The sequence below is a fragment of the Rhodamnia argentea genome, chromosome 7, assembly GCF_020921035.1.
Source record: "Rhodamnia argentea isolate NSW1041297 chromosome 7, ASM2092103v1, whole genome shotgun sequence".
NCBI classification, from domain to species: Eukaryota; Viridiplantae; Streptophyta; class Magnoliopsida; order Myrtales; family Myrtaceae; genus Rhodamnia; species Rhodamnia argentea.
The window spans coordinates 12,090,545-12,109,231 of NC_063156.1; the positions used below are offsets into that span (position 1 = coordinate 12,090,545).

The window sequence follows — 18,687 nt, forward strand, 5'->3', positions numbered from 1 at the left end:
ACTGAATTGTCTTGCTCGAGAGCACTTGTTCTTTCCTATCCACGATCCCGACTAGCCGTTCTACGTACGCGGCTCGCTCATCTAGCTCGATTTCTTCATAACTCAGCACATGAGCGGGGTCCGGTTCGTACTTTCTTAACATCGACACGTGGAATACATTATGCACTTGGGCCGGTCTTAGCGGCAACGCAAGACGATATGCCAGATTTCCTATCCACTCCAAAATCTCAAAAGGCCCAACATACCTAGGGCTCAACTTTCCTTTCTTGCCAAAACGAGATGTCCCTCTCATAGGCGGCACCTTCAAAAAACATGATCGCCCACTTGGAATTCCAAAGGTCTACGCCTCCTATCTACATAGCTCTTCCGAAGACTCTAAGCTGTTTTCGGTCTGTCTCTGATAACCTTGACGGCTTCCATAGACTGTTGTACCAACTCGGGACTAGTGATTTTTCTTTCGCCTACTTCATCCCAACAGACTGGCGTCCTACACGCTCTACCATACAATGCTTCAAATGGGGCCATCTTGATACTCTGCTGAAAACTATTGTTGTAGGCGAGCTCAACCAAATGCAATTGCTCTTTCCAATCGCCTTTAAAATCCAAGACACATGCTCTCAGCATATCCTCCAGTGTCTGAATTGTCATTTTAGATTGACCATATGTCTGCGGATGATAGGCCGTCTTGAACTGCAGTTTCGTTCCTAAAGCGATCTGCAAACTCTTCCAAAATGTGGCAGTGAACTTGGGATCACGATCCGAAGTGATCGTCACTGGCACTCCATGCGGTCTCACGATATGCCTCACATACAAATCTGCATATCTGTCCAAGGCGAAGTCTTTTCTTCTTGGAATGAAGTACGCCGACTTCGTCAATCTGTCGACTACAACCTATATCGAATCATGTCCTCTCTGACTTCTAGGCAATCCCATCACGAAGTCCATCGTGATATGCTCCCATTTCCACTCCGGAATCTCCAAAGGCTGCAACAGTCCTCCGGGCTTACAGTGTTGCACCTTGACTTGTCGACAGGTTAGACACTTAGCTACATGCTTGGCTATATCCGCCTTCATACCATTCCACCACTAGTGTTGCTTCAAATTCTGATACATCTTCGTACTTCCAGGATGGATACTATAAGCGCCACGATGTGCCTCTAATAAGATATCCTCCCTTAAACTTTCATTGATCGGCATAGCTAGACGTCCTCTAAACTTGAGTATCCCATCCTCGGCCACTTGAAAGTTGACCCTTCCTTTAGCTGAGTTTTCTTGAAGGATCTTCTGAACAATGGGGTCCGTCGATCGTAGGGTCTTAATTCTGGTATGCACTTCCGGTTCAATTCTCAATGTAGCCACTAGACTCGACAAACGACTTATCTCCAACTTAAAGTCCGAGTCTCTCACCTGCTCAAGCAAACGCCACTCACTCACACATAATTGAGCAATCGCTGATTTTCTACTCAGAGCATCCGCAACCTTATTTGCCTTACCCGGATGATACAATATCTCGCAATCACAATCCTTGCGCAGCTTCATCCATCGACTCTACCTCATGTTCAACTCTTTACGAGAGAACAGGTACTTTAAGCTCTGATGATTGGTATATACTTGAAAACTTTCTCCGATCAGATAATGCCTCTAAATCTTCAAGGCGAACATGACCGCAGCCAACTCCGGATCATGCGTCGAATAATTCAACTCGTGGGGTCTCAACCGGCGAGACACATACGCTACTACCCTTCCATGTTGCATTAGCACACAACCTAGACCTTTGAGAGACGCGTCACTGTAGATCTCAAACCCTCCGGGACTAGACGGAATAGTCAACACGGAAGCCGTAGTCGGCTTATGCTTAAGCTCTTGAAAACTACGCTCACACCGGTCTGTCCATTCATACTTCACATCATTCTTCAACAGCTTAGTCATAGGCAAGGCTATAGCTGAAAACTTTTCCACGAATCGCCTATAGTAACTTGCCAATCCCAAGAAGCTTCTAATCTCGGTCATTGTCGTCCGTCTTGGCCAGTCTATAATCGCCTTAATCTTAGACGGATCCACAACGATTCCTTCACCGGAGACTATGTGGCCTAAGAACACCACACAAGCCAACCAAAACTCGCACTTACTAAGCTTGGCAAAAGGCTGATGCAATCTCAGAGTCTCCAACACTATCCTCGGGTGTTGTTCACGGTCCTCAGAACTCTTCGAGTACACCAAGATATCATCTATAAACACAATTACAAAGCGATCCAAGAATTCCTTAAAAACTCTGTTCATCGGGTCCATAAAAGCAGCATGAGCATTCGTCGGACCAAACGGCATCACTGTGAACTCATAGTGTCCATAACGCGTCCCGAATGCCGTCTTCGGTATATCTTCCTTCCTAATCCTCAACCGATGGTATCCCGTCCGTAGATCAATTTTAGAAAACACCGATGCCCCCCGCAACCGATCGAACAGATCGTCAATTCTAGGCAGTGGGTACTTGTTCTTGATCGTCACTTGATTCAACCGCTTGTAGTCTATACATAACCTCATAGACCCGTCCTTCTTCTTGACGAGCAGCACGGGTGCTCCCCATGGCGACACACTAGAGCAGATAAACCCTTTATCCAACGGTTCTTGCATCCGCACCTTAAGTTACTTTAGTTCTGACAACGCCATCCCGTACGGTGCTTTAGAGATTGGCTCCGTCCGTGGAGCTAACTCTATCACAAACTCTATTTCTCTTTCCGGCAGCAATCCAGGCGATTCTTCGGGAAAAACGTCCGGAAACTCACATACTACAGCAATATCTTCCAACTTAGTTTCCCCAACAGACGTATCTACTACCGCAGCCAAATAACCTTAGCAACCATTTTCCAATAAATGAGTCGCCTCTAGCGACGAAATTACTACGATCGAGGTTTCTCCTCGATTTCCCACAAATTCAAATCTGGCCCCATCAAACGGCCTAAATTGAATCGCCTTACATTAGCAATCCATCGTGGCCCTTTGCTTCATTAACCAATCCATTCCCACGATCGGATCAAAATTGTACATCTCCGGTTCAACTAGATCTATCTCACTCTCATGACCATCCACAACTAATCTACAGCCAGGACTGCCTACAACAGCTATTATGCTATCCTTCAAAGGTGTAGACACCTTGACAACTACATCTAATGGTACCACAATCAATCTAGACAGTCTAACGAATTGATCCGCAACATAAGAATGCGTAGCACCAGGGTCAAACAAAGCATAAGCTATGCTATTCTGTAGAAGGCCCGTACTTGTGACGGTCGATGAGTCCTTCGCCTCATCCCAGGTGATCACAAACACTCGTCATTGCGCCCGAGGTCCGATCCGGTAATTTGGTGGTGTAATCCTTCCAACTTGGCCTCCCTATGGCCTAACTTGTTGCCTCTGCGGGCGTCTCTCACCGAGATGGCCCTGTTGGCCACATCCAAAGCAGACTCCATGCATCGGACACGGAGTAGACCCATGCCTCCGATTACACAGGCGGCAGACATCATCTCTGCGAGGCATCGACTTACAAATCGCTCCTCAACGATTAGGCGGAACATTGAATCGGTTTCCTTGCATCGGCCTCTTCTCTTGCCGAATATCTCTTCTATTCGAGGGCGCGAATCGCGATCCAGATGCGGCAACCCTTTCTATCAGATCCTGCTCAACCGTCCGAGCTCTCTCATAAAGATCATTGTAGTCCTTCAAGTTGAATGGTATCAGCACACTCCTAATCTCGGGCTTCAGCCCATCTCTGAACCTTCCGGCCCTATCCACGGGGTCTTCAACTAATCTCGGAGCATATTTAGACAGTTCAGTAAATTTGGCCTCATACCGATCAATTGTTATCTGATTTTGGCGCGAGCGAAAGAACTCTACCATCTTTTGTTCCCTCGCGGTGTCAGAGAAATACTTTCCATTAAAAGCTTCCACGAAGGCATCCCACGTCGGGACCGTACCCTCGGGAAATACTTTGTCCTTTGAAGCTCTCCACCATGTACTTGCGTTCCCTTGAAACCGGTACACGGTCAAGGTAACCTTATCCTCACTAGTATACCTCAACGAGTCAAAAGCTTTCTCCAACTCCTCGATCCACGAAGTGGCAGCTTCGGGATCTCCGCTCCCAGAGAACTTGGGCGGTTTCAGCTTGAGAAATTGCTCTACCGGTCTCTGAGCCGGGTGCCCATCGTTCACGGTTCCAGCGGGCTGATTCACGGGTGGGGTTCCAAGAGCGGCGGCGACGGCAGCATTTTGATTTCTCACTTGTTGCCCCATTAGGTCTCCAATAACCCTCGAGCTTGCGAGAATCCCAGCCATAGTCGGCTCTTGCCCAATCGGCTCAAGAGTACGCGACGCTCTTTCTTCTTCCAGAATCTCCTCTATCGGCCGGACAGGCCTAGTTCGAGGTCCTCGGGGTGCTCTTCTACCGCGTTCGCTCATTTTACAGGCAAATTACGAAGTCCCGCATACCTCATAGCAAGCGTGGTCAGAAGGCGGCCCCACAACTCAAATCCATAGCAACAATCACATGCACAATGATTATTAACCCACTAACTATCCCAATTTCAATCGCTCCTTATCACTCCGGGCCAATGACCGGATGGATCAGGCTGACTTTGCTACGATACCACCTTGGGCGGGAATGTCACACCCCGATTCTCGAGCTCGTAACATCCCTACCTTGCTCGCCTCAGGTTATGAATGATAGCGTCCCGGGTAGGCTATCGACCTACGAAAATTTCGGCGCATGCGGAACGTGCAACTCCCAAACAAACAAGATCAACGGGGATAGTTCAGTAGGAAAGACACCACGGTCAAATCACAAAAGATAATTTCATTAAATAGCCAAAGCGGGCAATTTTAACCCTACTCGAGCTACGGTAAATATGTACAACCCCATTTTTCGGGGCGGCTCACTAGGAGCTCAAAAAGACACAAGGTCGGGTAAGGTTAATTCCTCATCTACTCCCAAAAATCCTACCACAATCCTCTCGGTTCAACGTCCGCGGCCTCCATCACTGCTTGAAAATTGTTAACCATGACGGGGTGAGAAATTAATCTCGGTGAGCCCACGCCTAAGCCCGGTTAGGACGTTGATTCGCTTAGACACCCTAAAAATTATCACATCAGCATAAATCAAATATTTCAACCACATGCAAGCTTACCCTCTAGGCCACACGTAATGCAATGCGGACTCGACTCAATAGTCAATCAATCAAATCAATTCAGCCCACTGCAAAGCATCACAGCACTTGCATGCACGGGACACCACATGTAGTCCATTTATTATCAGATCCGACCCGTAGGTCCAGCACACTAGTCGGTTGGTGCTCTTCTGGCGGACCGGGCATTGTCTCTTACTTCCGGCGACGGCTTCTGATAGTCCATGTTACTCCGCTCGACCAACCGGAAGACAATGATTGTCGACACGGCACGGAACTAACAGAAATCCTAAAAAGGCTTCGGCCTATCACAAGCTGTGACCGGCAAACGTACAGCCAGAAAACAATGATCGACGCGTATCCGGCAACGAGAAGACAATGATTGCCAGGACCGATCGACTAGAAACAATGATCGTAGGAATTATCCCTTTATGTGACCACTCGGGCACTTCGACAACCAGCCAGTTCATTTCTTGGATTTAGGTCGAATACTCACACTCGCATGTTCAAATACTTAGCCTAAGGCCGTTTTTGTGCAAAAACATGCAATTTTATCTCATACGTGGTCACATGAATGCGCAATTAAATTGCCTGACACACCGGGCGATTTGGGGCTATTAACCTCTAATCGGACCCCCACCGCAATGAACAACCAAACCGGCACTCATAGTCAACAATTCAATACTTCAATAAATCAATTGTAGCCGATCGATTATTAATCCCAATTTCAATTCCAATTGCGTACTCGTCTCTAACCTATCGCTCGCTCGGAATCGATCAATTCAATCAGTCAAATCAATCAATTCAAATCAATCAATCTCATCTAATTAGGCATAGAATCCTAACTAATTAGACTAACTTAACCAATTAGGGCCATTAAACCTAAACCAAATTTCTAACCTAAACCGGCCCTAATCGAACTACCTAAATACTTAATAATCTAATTAAACTAATCCAAACGCAATTACCGTCCTAACCAAGAGTTAGGGGCTAACTCAAAATTTTAACTAGCTCGGGCAGTCTCAACTCAAGCAGCGGCGACGCGAACTTTGCCCGGCCCGACGGTGACAATTAACGGCGACTCGCGATCAAACTCGAGCTTCGGGCTCCAACTCGGTTCGGGACGACCCGAATGACTTGGCGACACTTTGAGAAGGTTGCACGGGACCCGAGGTAACGGCTGGCGGTCGCCGGTGGCCGGAACAAGAACCGGCCGGCGGTGAACAATAACCGGCAAAAATAGGGCAGCAGCAACACAAAGGCGTTCGGGGCTGATCGGAGTGGGTTCGGGTGGTTCAAGGTTGGGGAAAAGCTTGGCCAAGGTTTAGGGGTCTTCGAGGTGGCCGGAGGTGGTGCTGGAGGAGGTGGCGGACGGCCGGAGGAGGTCGAACAGCGGCGGTGCAGAACCGGCGTAGAAATAGGGGAAATCGAGTCGGAGCAGGGGAGGCTGGCCAAGGCTGATTTTGAGCTCTACGGGTGGCGGCCGGCTACCGGAAGCTTCGTGGGACAACTAGGGGTAGAGGGCGACGGCTTGGGGTGGTCGGCAACCGGTGGGTGCGGCTGAATAGCGGCGAGGGACGGCTGAATGGTGGCCCGACGTGAAACAGGGCAAGGAGGTCGCCGGGGCTTCGGGCGGCTGTTGCGGGCCTTGCGACGGTGAACAGCGGCCGGGACAAGGTTGAGAGGGCTGTGGGGTGGGCGGACGACGATGGCACGGTGGTTGGAGGCGGTCGAAAGCGGTGCCGAGCGGCCGGGCAACTCACGAGCTCACTGGACCCGAAACAGAGCGGGCGTTGGGCGGGACTAATTCCGGGGTCCGGTGGCGGCTCACGGCGGCCGAGGTGGAGGCGGAGTGGCGGTAGAGTGACGATGGACACCTGAGGTGGTGGTCGGAGGTGATGGTCGCGCAAAAATGACCAAGGAAGAAGAGGATGTGTTCGGTTACGGAGGGGGGGTCGCGCGTGAACGGGGGAGGGCGGGGGCGGACGAGAGAGAGAGAGAGAGAGAGAGAGAGAGAGAGAGAGAGAGAGAGAGAAAGAGAGAGAGAGAGTGGGCAGAAGAGTGAGTGGACTGGTGGTTGGGGAAAAGACAAGTGGGTCCCGCAAATCCACTCACCAGTTAAAACTTTTGTCCACAAGTGAATAATTGAAGGGCAAGATGGTAATTTGGCATTTTAGGACTAAACGAATTTTTGGCTCAACCGATTGGGAATGAAATTTGGATTTTCACGGGCTAGGTTCGGTCCGGAAAATGCTAGACGTGAGGACTAAAAATCGTAAGTCGCGGTGACCACGATTTCGAGACCCAATCGAAATCGAACGACATTTCGGGACTCGTCCAAATTTGTCACTTTCGTCCTTGCAATCCAAAATTTGCACCGACTAAAATTCAATTTTCTTCCATTTTATTGAATTCGAGCAATTTATAAAATCCGAATTTCCCGAGCGTCACACCTTTTCACTACGGAGTTCATATTATTGGCAAGGTATAGGTAGGAGAGCGAGACTTCCTTGTAACGCTCGGCTTTGGTGTTGAGCCTCCATAGCGGGAGGAGGATTTATAACACTAATCAAACCGAGACCGGATACATCGAGAGATCGGTGTAGTTAGGGCGGATGATCCGTCAAGATATCAAAGCGAGTCGCTCCGTAATGGGTGAGGGAAGTCCAAATTTCATCACCGATCGAGTCGGTAAGTGGATTCTACTGCCTCCGGCAAGAATTTTCAAAGTCCTTTTAAATTGTGGCTTCATGGTTCGATAGGAATCTAGGACCACTTAGTTTTTCCAGCTGTAGAGGGGGCTTGAAATTCTCTCCAGCGATCCTTTGATTCTCGCAATGATTTATGAGGATTGAAACATTTTGGTCGAGCTACTCAAGCTCTCGAGAAGTGTAAGCAAAAACCCAAACGGGAATGAGGATAAGACCAATGCATCTGCAATCGGCCATCCGAGAGGATAACGAGTTCGACAACCATCACCGAAGGCTGTGTCATCCTTAGATCCACGAGTCCTTGATAAACAAAATCACCAAGAAGGAAAAGGAAAAGGAAAGTGAAAGAAAAAGAAGAAATAAATAAAAAAAATCCCAAATGAGCCACACGTTTGACTCTTTAGGGGTATATCATTCTAAAAGAGGAAAAGTGAGGGGTAAAATAGTCAATACACTATGAAAGGAGTGTCTAAGACTCTAAGCCAAATTAGGAGAGCGCCACCCTATTTTTATTCATAAACCTTTCTTAAAAGTCGAATTAAAGTGTCATATTAGAGTTTTTCCCCCGAACAAAATTCGTGAGATTGAGAGATACGCCTTTTTCCTTTAAAAACCACTCCTGAGTTCTTCTCCTTCTATAAGCGCTCGAGTTTGAAGTCGGAGAGTCAACAATGTTCGACACGATTCCTGTAATGTAAGAAACTCTCCTTCTCGTTCTCCTTCTCCTTCGCAATAAGAGCGTCGGCTAAGAAGAAACGTTTTTGTGCTGTTTCAAATCCACGTTGTGACTTGAAGAAGAAAAATAGTTTAGATGACGAAAGGCTAGGTGAGAAGAAATAGAAAGGGAGAGATTATGCTGAGAGAGAGAACTTCTGTATTTCATTTGTTAAACCTCTCAAAGGCTGGTGAGCTTCTAAGATGCGGTACAACAGTCCTGAGGTTACTGATTAGAAGGAATTTATCTAAGTTAAGTTTGTAAGCAGCTATATGATCCGAGTATTGGTCCCGCAAAAAGGGCAAAAAAAAAAAAAAAGCCACAATTTAAGTTTATGATGGTTATATCTGGTGGTCCTTAAAAATGCTGTGCATTGTCAGTTTATAAACTTCCGTAGGATTATGGTTGCTTAAGCTGATCATGGGGAGGTGTTTGCATCTTCTGCTGCTAATATTTTGTTTGACGAACAACACAACATTCTAGTTCTTGATGGTCTCCAACGTTTCTTCCACATATCATGCCCTGGTCTTGTAGTAAAGAAGTTTCTGAATTCGTCACCCGGTCTCGTGAATTCTACCGAGACGCAACATATATTTCACTGCCAGCGAGATTAACTGGGGTTTCTCAAGCTTCATGCCATTGACTTTGCTTCACAATCCTAGGCGGGGATACATAGCAAATGACAGTTGGGTGATTAAAGCCGAGGTTTGCGTCTTAACAGTGACTCCTCCTGTGAATATTCAGCCAGCTAGATCAACTGATAGCTTTGACACCTATTTTACCGGTCTGGAGGAACTCATCAATGCTGCCGAGACTAATGGTGCTAGTGTAGGATCAAGTTTGTGCCACCAAGATGGTGCCTTGAGAAGGCCAAGCAGTCCTTGAAGGGATGCCTTAGAAAATTAATTACCAGCTGAATGGGTGTTTTCTTTATCTTGTCGTCCACCATTAATTACCATGGGAGTATAAGACACAAGATAAATAAAACAAACGATCGGCGAGTAATGACAGAGAGACAATGGTTGCCGGTCTCGGTAGGCGGTGGTCGCTAATGACGGTGGTGTTTTAGTGACCGGCGATAGCGGTTGATGATGGCTATGACTTGACGAGGGTCAAGAGTGGCCAGAAATGGAGGTTGGTTGGGGTCACTTGTCCACGGCCGGTTTGGAGAAGATGATGACAATGTTCCGGCGGGGAATCGGATCCCCTATCATAAAGGTAGGGGTGACAGTGAGGGATCCGGGGCCGTCCATTTCAAAATGGACGGCTCGGATTCATCCACATCACCTTTTAAAAAGGAGGGAAAATTTTTGGCGGGAAATTTCAAAATTTTAAAAGAAGTGATGTGGATCAATCCAAGCTGTCCATTTTGGGCGGCACAGATCGAGGCGTTTCTCCGTTTTCACGGGTTTAGATGAGTTTAATGGGCGTGGGCTCAACTTTGGGCTTACCTTAGCCTTAGAAAATTTGGGCTTGATTGGTTTAGATGAGTCTGGATTGAGGTGGATTTGGGCGAGTCTTGGGTTTAGTTCGAATTTTGGGCCTTTGTTTTGAAAGGGGCCGAGTATAGAGGCTCGAATTGCCTCCGTGGCTCAGACCCCTGAATCCACTAGCTGTCCTTATTCAGAATAGGACTACCCCTAGGAACATTTAAAAGAAAAAAAAAAACTACAACAACAACATTTGCATGAACAGAAACACTTAACGACTTTGAAAGACTTTTAGGATCATAATCGGTAAAAAGGTTAGGAGAGTCTGTGCCTAATCGAGGGCTGTTTACTTGCCTTTAGGCAATACCTCGTGGAAAGAAGGGGTCGTGATAACTAGTCAGCTACATATCGTGTTAACGTTAATTCATTAATTTAAAGGTTTTAAGTGGCCAGCACATAAACACCAAATAATTATTAATAGTGCCTCATTGCCCTAAAATAGGATTGGCTTCAGTCCAATCCCACTAGACAGAGTCTAATTATTGGCTTTCAATATGCCAACCAAAAGGGTGAATGATATGGCTTTTGTCCTTTGACCCTGAAAGAAGAGCTCCTGATTTTTCCTCTACAACTTCCCGAGGAAGTTTTCTCCTTTTCTTATTCTATAAAAAGCCCGAGACTTTCCGACATTCCATCACCTCCAGGTCGAAGAGTCAACAACATTCGACACAAGTACTGAGGTGCAGTGCCTCGCCAATTTTCCCAACTCCGGTAATGTAAGAAACCCTTCTCCTCCTCCTTCCGCTTCTTCTCCGCCATTAGAGTGTTGGCTTAGAAGGAACATCTGCGTTGCTTGCTGAAGTTGATCGTGCAGAAGCAGGGAAGCCAAATGGATGCACAGAATGATGTGAATCGGGGAGAATTCAGGTGGACAGTCAGCGGCTTCAGTAGGCTGACTGCCCGGAAGCTTTACTCTGATGCATTCACAGTTTCTGGTTGTAAATGGTACTTCAAAGTTTTGTTCTTTCAGGTTTTTTTTCGGTGATCGCATGTTCATGGTGTGGCGAAGTGATTCTTGCTTCATCCGATCCTTTTTTTGAGCAGGAGAATTCTGGTGTTCCCCAAAGGGAACAACACAGACCATCTGTCGCTGTACCTCGACGTCGCTGATGCTGTGACGTTGCCCTACGGATGGACCAGAAACGCCAACTTCAGCTTGAGTCTGATCGATCAAATTAATAGCGTTCGCCACGTTAGAAAGGGTTTGTTGTCTTCTTGAATTGGATTGATTTTTCTTGGAGTCTTTTGATAGGTTTCTCTCTGATCGGTTGTGCATCTAGAATTTTAGAGAAATCGGTGTTGTGACTTGAATAAGAAGAAGGGTTTCAGATGATAAAATAGTAGGTGAGAAGAAGTGGAAAAAGAGATATTGAGCTGAGAGAGAGAATAGCTTTTACTCTATCTGATTTGTTAAGCCTTTGACTGATGAAGGAATTCAGCAAGTTAAGTTTGTAAGCGACTTGTCCAGTAGATGGAGGAGTTGGGGCTTGACTGCATCTATATGCTCTGGTGCTGTAGTGAAGATGTTTTTGAATTAGTCACCCTGTCTTCTGAATTCTGCAGAGACGGAACATAATTTCACCACAACAGAGAGTGACTGGGGTTTCCCAAGTTTCATTCCATTGACTGAGCTTCGTCGCCATACCTTAGGATACCTAGCAAATGACAGTTTGGTGATCAAAGCCGAAGTTTGCGTCTTTACAGTTACTCCTCCGGTGATCATTCAGCCAGCTGGACCAACTGATAAGTTTGACTCCTATTTTACTGGTCTGGAGGTACTCATCCATGCTGCTGAGACTAATGGCGTTAGTGAAGGATCAAGTTCATGCCACCAAGACGGTGCTTTGACGGCTGAACTTCCTAGCTTAGAAGAAATTGACAAGGCGAAGCATTCTTTGAAGGAATGCCTTTCAGATCTCTTTAAGTTGAATATGAAAGACAGACTATCTGAGGCACTAGTGACTTTAAGCTTAGCCAAAACAGGAATATCGTTGGAGCAACAGATTGCCATTAAGACATTTCAGGCCAATTTCAACGATTTCACTTCTGACTTCTTAACATTTGAGCAGGACAATGCTGAGTTTGAGCTACGTAAACTACAAAGGGACGAAAGGTTCTCTGCTATGAAGAAGAGCCAAGAGACTCACATCTTGTATAAACAGTTAATGGATAACCTCGCCAAGGAAGAGGAAGAGCACAAGAGAAAGATGGAGGAAGTGAAGTCTAGGAGAGAGAAGCTTCTCTCAGACTGGGAGATCTTGCTGGTCGAGTCTGAAGAAGCGAAGTCGGGCTATAAAGATGAGCAGAAGAAAGTAGTAGAGGCTGAGGAAAAGAAGAGAGTAGCCGAGGAAAGAATGTCTAGATCAACCACTGCTTGGTCGAATTTGAAGGCTCAATTCTGCTAAAACTGTAAGATTTCAAATAGGCTATGAAGTAATTGTTCACTTAAAGCATGAAAACTGTGTTTTAGCTTGACTATTGGTTGGCCAATTTTCAGCAGAACAATTGCTTAGAGGGGCTTATTTGGTTGATCCTATATCATGTTAATTTAGTCAGCATGTGAGTCATATATATATATATATGTATGTCTGTACAGTCAGTGTTTGATGTCTTCATATGATATGCATGATCATCGAGCTTTTTGCTCTTGCAGCTTGGAAAATCTCGCAATTTTGACGCTACTTTCCCGACTGTTGTCTATGAATGTGTGATGATCGAGTTGTCTCTTCACATAAAACCTTTTTGATATGACTCTGCATCAGGTGGCTATAGTGATAAGGGGGTTACCTGTATGCTGTATCCACATCTCGTGAAGGCTGGGCATAAGGATTCCATTACAATCTCGAGATCTTGAATCAAGAGAGTTTACCCCGTCATAAGTAAGGGATTTATCCCCTTGAAATCGATATCGTGGAGGAGCCCCGGATCTCTGCTTTTCCTACCATGTCGTCTTCTTCAAAACACCTTCCACACTTTTTTTCGTCTGCGTACTGCTCCATTCGACTCTGAGTGCCCGCTGTCAACCTTGTAGGGGCCGATTACCGTTTCGCTGGGTGACAAGACTATGAATGTCAAGCCCAAGAGCCGGTGGGCAAAAACCATTAAAGGCAACAAATTGAGTTGTCTGGATGCTAGTGCCAAAGGTGGTATGGTACCGGCATTCAGCCAAGGATAACCGTCGAGCCATTTGTTTGGTTGAGCAAAATGCATCACCCTCAAGTAATTCTCTAAACACTGATCGAGTTTGTCGATTTGCCCAGCTGACTGGAGTTATATGCTGTCGACAGATGCAACTACGTTGCCTATCAGCTTGAAGGTCTCTTGACAAACTGAACTACGAATATATCTTTGTGTCTTATCACTCACAATGCTTAGGGGTAGACCATGCAACTTCGCAAAACTGTAGAGTAACTGCTTGGCCACTTCTAATAGGGGTGTTAATGGTTTAGTTTGGTTGAACTATTAGCGTGCAAGCCTGAACTAAATCGAATTCGCCCCGGGCTGAGTATGAATTGAACCAAAAATTCAGTTCAGTTCGGCAACCCCGCTGGCCCTCAGCTCCAAAAAAAAAAAAAAAAAAAAAAAAGGAAAAGAAAAGAAAGAAAAATGAAAAAAAAGTTGTTTTGGAGATTTTTAATGGGGTTTGGCTAACCGGACCAAAATAACTGAACTAAAAAAAAAAGAATAGTGAACCGAAAATCAAACTGAATCAAAATGCATGAAATTTTCAGTTCGGTTCGCGGTTTGGTTTAGTTTTCAGTTCGGTTTAATACCCTACTTCTAGTGCTGTGTAAGATTAGACATGGCCGTATAAGGGGGCACAGTTGGTGAGTCCATCCACCGTCGCAAACCCAGTATTCTTCCCATCAGATTCAGGCAGGCAGGACCTCCTAAAGCTGAAGCATGTAAGGTAGCTGCCAGCATCAAACATACCTCTCTACGTATTTCACTGATGGAGCACTGATGTTCATTGCATAAATACCTACACAAAAGTGGAATGCCGTGAAAATTCCATTTGCTCGCGCCATCGATCGAATATCGTGGCATGAAATCAAGCCACCAATACAAATGTGACTTTTCTTAATATTTATTGACAGATAGCAATAATCCGTTAACAAAATATCATCAAATCAAATTGAAGAAACACGGTCTAATCAATAAAATAACATCAATTTAGAATCTTAACAGTGAAGAGCATTGGAAATACTTTTCGTTCATCGCATCTAAACGGGTCACGTACGGATTAGGTTAACATTAACCCATTAGTTTAGACGGGTTATACAGATAAATTTCGTGTCTAGCAGCACGTTGAATCGCGAACACGACAAAATCATTAATCGTGCTAATGGTTTGATCCGAACACCATTGAACTCAATCGAAACTCGCTAACTTGGCGTTGAGTCGGAGATACATTATGTCGTCGTGTTACAAATTTTCACACTCTAGATGGAGCTCGTCGGGCTGAGGCATAGCAACTGATTGGCTCTGTGTGTGTGTGTGTGTGTGGAGTGCCCACCAAAAAGCATGAATGGTATGCCTTTCTTCCTCTGGACCAGAATAGACCAGTCCTGATTTTTCCTCCTTAACTTCTCGGCGAAGTTCTCTCCCTTTTTTTTTTGTTTTCCCTGTAAAAGCCCGAGACATCCAACATCCCATCGCCTTGAAGCAGAAGAGTCAACAACGTTCGACACGAGTACTCCCGTGGAGTACCTCTTGATACTCCCAACTCCTCTGTATTGTAAGAAACTCTCCTGCTCCTCCTCCTTCGCAATTACAGTGTCGGTCAAGGAGAATCCTCCAGTGTTGTTTGCGAAAGTTGATCGTGCAGAAGCAGCAGCCAATGGATGCTCAAAATGATGTTAACAGGGGAGAATTCACGTGGAAGATCAGCTACTTCAGTGAGCAGGATGCCAGCAAGCTTTACTCTGAAGCATTCACTGTTTCTGGTTGCAAATGGTATTTCAATTCTTTTTTTTTTTTTATAATAATTTTCCTGTTCTTGTGTTGTTTCTTGATGATCGCGTGTTCATCGTGTTGCCAAGTGATCCTTGCTTTTGTCCATTTTGAGCAGGAGAATTCTTGTGTTCCCCAAGGGGAATAACACGGACCATTTGTCGCTGTACCTCGACGTCCCTGATTCTGCGTCCTTGCCAAGTGGGTGGACCAGAAACGCCCGGTTCAGCTTGAGTGTGATCGATCAAACCAATAGTGATCGCTCTATTCGAAAGGGTTTGTTCTTGAATTGCTTTGATTTTTACTGGAATCTCTTCTTTTTAATTATAAGGGTATGATGGTTTTGTCTCTGGTTGATTGTAAATCTAGATTTTGAGAAATCGTTGTTGTGACTTGAAGAAGAAGAAGAGAAGAAGGGTCTAGATGAGGAAAGAGTAAGTTAGAAGAAGAAGAAGAAACAGAGATTGAACTTGTTTTCTGTACATCATTCGCTAGACCTCTAAAGGCCTGTGAACTTCTAACATGCACGTGCCACAACCCCGAGGTCACTGATCAAGGAAATTAGCAAGTTTTAAGTTTGCAAAAATGTTGTGCGTTGGCTATTTATCAGATTTTTGTAGGAATTCGGTTGCTTGAGCTGATCATATGGAGGTGTATGCTTCTTCTGTTGCCCATGTTTCCTTCAGGTGTTCTGCTCTGGTTTTGTAGTGAAAAAGTTCATGAATTCGTCCCCGTGTCTCCTGAATTCTGCAGGGACGCAACATGTTTTCACCGTGAGACAGAGTGACCGGGGTTACACAAGTTTCATTCCATTGACTGAGCTTCGCAGTCGAACTGGGGGATACCTAGCAGGTGACACTTTGGTGATTAAAGCCGAAGTTTGCATCTTAGAAGTTACTCCTCCGGTGAATGTTCAGCCAGCTAGACCAACCGATGACTTCGACTCCTATTTTACTAGTCTGGAGGAACTCATCAACGCTGCGGAGACAAATGGTGTCAGTGTAGGATCCAGTTTGGGCCACCGAAATGGTGCTTTGACGGCTAAAATTCCTAGCTTAGAAGAAGTTCAGAAGGCTAAGCAGTCTTTGAAGGAATGCCTCTCGGATCTCTTTAAATTGAATATGAAAGATAAGCTGTCTGAGGCGCTATCAACTTTAAGCTCAGCCAGAACTGGATTATCGCCAGAGCAGCAGATAGCAATTCAGAAATTTCGGGCAAATTTCGACGATTTCACATCCGACTTCTTAACATTTGAGCAGGACAATGCTGAGTTTGAGCTGCAAAAGCTGCAACAGGATCAATGGTTCTCTACTATGAAGAATTGCCATGAGGGTCACATCTTGTGTAAGCAGCTGATGGGCGACCTCGTCAAGGAAGAGGCAGAGCTCAAGAGGATGATGGAGGAAGTGAAGTGTAGGAGGGACAAGCTCCTCTCAGACTGGGAGGTCTTGCGGGTGCAGTCCGAAGAGGCGAAGCTGCGGTATAGAGATAAGCAGAAGAAAGTAGCAGAGGCCGAGGAAAAGAAGAGGATAGCCGAGGAAAGGATGTCTAGATCAACCACGGCTTGGGCCAATTTGAAGGCTCAATTCTGTTAAGACATTAAGGCTTGGAACAGGCTATGAGGAAGTTGGTTCACCTAAGTACGAAGATTGTGTCTTGGCTTGACTGTAATTTTCAGCTTGTGGGTCAGATATATACAAACATATGCATGTCTTATGTAAATGTGACCGAGTTGCTTGTATGCAAATATAAGTTTTGGCATGTTTCTTATTGAAGTGGGACCTTTGAAACAATATTTGCGAGAAAGCCTAATATATTTAATTAGTATAATGTAGATACAAAGATGGGACGATCAACGTAAATTTTTTTTTTTAAAAAATAATTTCTCCATGCTAATTTTTATTTTTTAAAAAAATCGTTTTTAAAAATCGCTTTTTAAGGCTCAATTTCACGTGCACGCTCAAACGAAGATGTAACGGAGAGAATAATGTTTTTAAAACATGACTTAGATTTCGAAAAGGTTTTTCCTTCTCCCATACGGACACTATCAAAGCAATGAAAATCGACCATTTTTTTTAAAATAATTTTCACCAAAAATAATTTTGTCCATTAATTTTTATTTTCCACGGAACAAATGCATCCTGAATGTTATTGAGAAGCAATATGAGCATTAATTATCGTTGACATATTTTGCTTGCTCGCAATCCCATTTCCCTGAAGTATGATTCATCGACACCAATGAGCTTTAATTGGGTAAATGACACAAATTGTGACGCCTTGGAAATTAGACCATCTGTATAGAGGCCGAGCTCAATAAAAAGGATTATTATTAGATTTCAGTCGGTATAAAATTTCGAATCGTAAGGATGTAAGTGATAATTAATTGGACGATTCCTGATTTGCCGTTCGGTTTAGATTAGGTTTCAAAAATCGTAGTCATCGCAATTTATGATTTTTATTCGTCGCACCTAAGCCTAATTCTGACCGAGCTGGGCCCGTGATTCAACCAAAACACCCCCCACCAGTTGAGCCAAACATCTGATCAGCCCCGATTTATTAAAAGACCGTTATACCCCTCTAATAATACACTAGAGTCCAAAAATATTCGAACTTCCCATCGTGGGCCCCACTTACCATAAACTCCCCACCAACCACGGCAAATCACCCATCCATCACTCTCTCACGTCACTCACTCTCTCTCCTCCTCCCCCTCTCTCTCACTCTCTCTCTCCCTCTCTTTTCTCTTCTACTGCGCGAACAGAAGCTCCCCCCTCCCCCACGCGACTTTTTCTTCTTCTTCCTTCTTCTTCCTCTTCTTCCTTTCCTTCTCTGGCCTTTTGTGTTTGCGACCCCCCAGACCGAAACTGCTGGTCCTCCGCCAGCCGCCACCGCACCACCTCGCCACCGTCGCGCCACCCTCCGCCCGACCATCGCTCGACTCGTGGCCGAGCTACTCCGTGGACAAGTCGTCTTCCGACTCCGACGCCCAGCTCCGTGGAGCCCAAGCTCCCTCTGCCGCGAACCGTCGATCTTGTGCCAGCTCGTCGCCGCACCATCACCGTTCCGCATTCGTCCTCCAGCTCGCCCACCCACTGCCCGGTCACGCTACCGCCGCTACACACCGCCACCGCCACCGCCACTCTGCCGCCCCGAAAACCCCCTGATGCTGAGATCTCAGCCTCGTCCCGCGTCGCCCGACCCGAGCCTCTACTCACCCAACCCCCCAGCCACCACCCGAGACCTACCAGATCTGGGTATTCCGACCGCCGGAATCGCAGCCCTGCCGTTGTCCCGATAGCGTGCGGTCAAATTTCCATTCGGTGAACAGTATCGGTGAATAGTGTGGTGAACAGTACTCTGCCGAGTCCGTGAATAGTATTTTGAAACCCCGACCCGACACCGACAGTAGATTTTTTAATTGTGAGTTAAACCCCTAAACCTCATTTAGGACGCTAATTGCGCTTAGTTAGTATAATTAACGGTAATTAGTTATTGTAATTAGAATAATTAGCCTAATATGATGCTTAGGTAGTCTAATCGTGGTCGATTAAATAGAGACTGGGTTTAAGTTAAATGGCCGCGATTAATTAAGTCGGTTTGCTAGTTAAGATGTACGTGGCTATTTGGTGGTAGATCGGACCGAT

General features: G+C 45.7%; 2 protein-coding genes across 4 annotated transcripts in view; both read left to right on the forward strand.

Moving 5' to 3' along the window:
- Positions 1 to 16,784, forward strand: part of LOC115741917 (MATH domain and coiled-coil domain-containing protein At3g58270-like) — a 136,916-nt gene extending 120,132 nt beyond the window's left edge. For 2 of the 3 annotated variants that reach the window (XM_048281664.1, XM_048281665.1), the window contains exons 2-3: positions 15,162 to 15,319; positions 15,797 to 16,784. In XM_048281664.1, coding sequence (XP_048137621.1) covers positions 15,162 to 15,319; positions 15,797 to 16,638 — 1,000 coding nt within the window. In that variant the 3' untranslated portion in view covers positions 16,639 to 16,784. Of the gene's footprint in view, positions 1 to 14,695; positions 15,047 to 15,161; positions 15,320 to 15,796 lie in introns of those variants that run through there. The other variant, XM_048281663.1, reaches the window with a different exon arrangement.
- On the forward strand, positions 10,813 to 12,752 carry LOC125315802 (MATH domain and coiled-coil domain-containing protein At2g01790-like). Its single transcript, XM_048281666.1, has 3 exons — positions 10,813 to 11,035; positions 11,135 to 11,292; positions 11,654 to 12,752. The coding sequence occupies exons 1-3, from the start codon at positions 10,920 to 10,922 to the stop codon at positions 12,493 to 12,495; spliced, it is 1,116 nt and encodes a 371-aa protein (XP_048137623.1). The 5' UTR covers positions 10,813 to 10,919; the 3' UTR covers positions 12,496 to 12,752.
- Positions 16,785 to 18,687: the final 1,903 nt, after the last annotated feature.

Excerpts from the sequence above, each read along its gene's own strand:
- LOC125315802 (XM_048281666.1), top strand. The coding sequence starts at position 10,920 with ATGGATGCACAGAATGATGTGAATCGGGGAGAATTCAGGTGGACAGTC. Across the intron at positions 11,036-11,134 it reads ACAGTTTCTGGTTGTAAATG|GAGAATTCTGGTGTTCCCCA; the intron begins GTACTTCAAAGT and ends TTTTTTGAGCAG. Across the intron at positions 11,293-11,653 it reads CGTTCGCCACGTTAGAAAGG|AGACGGAACATAATTTCACC; the intron begins GTTTGTTGTCTT and ends TGAATTCTGCAG.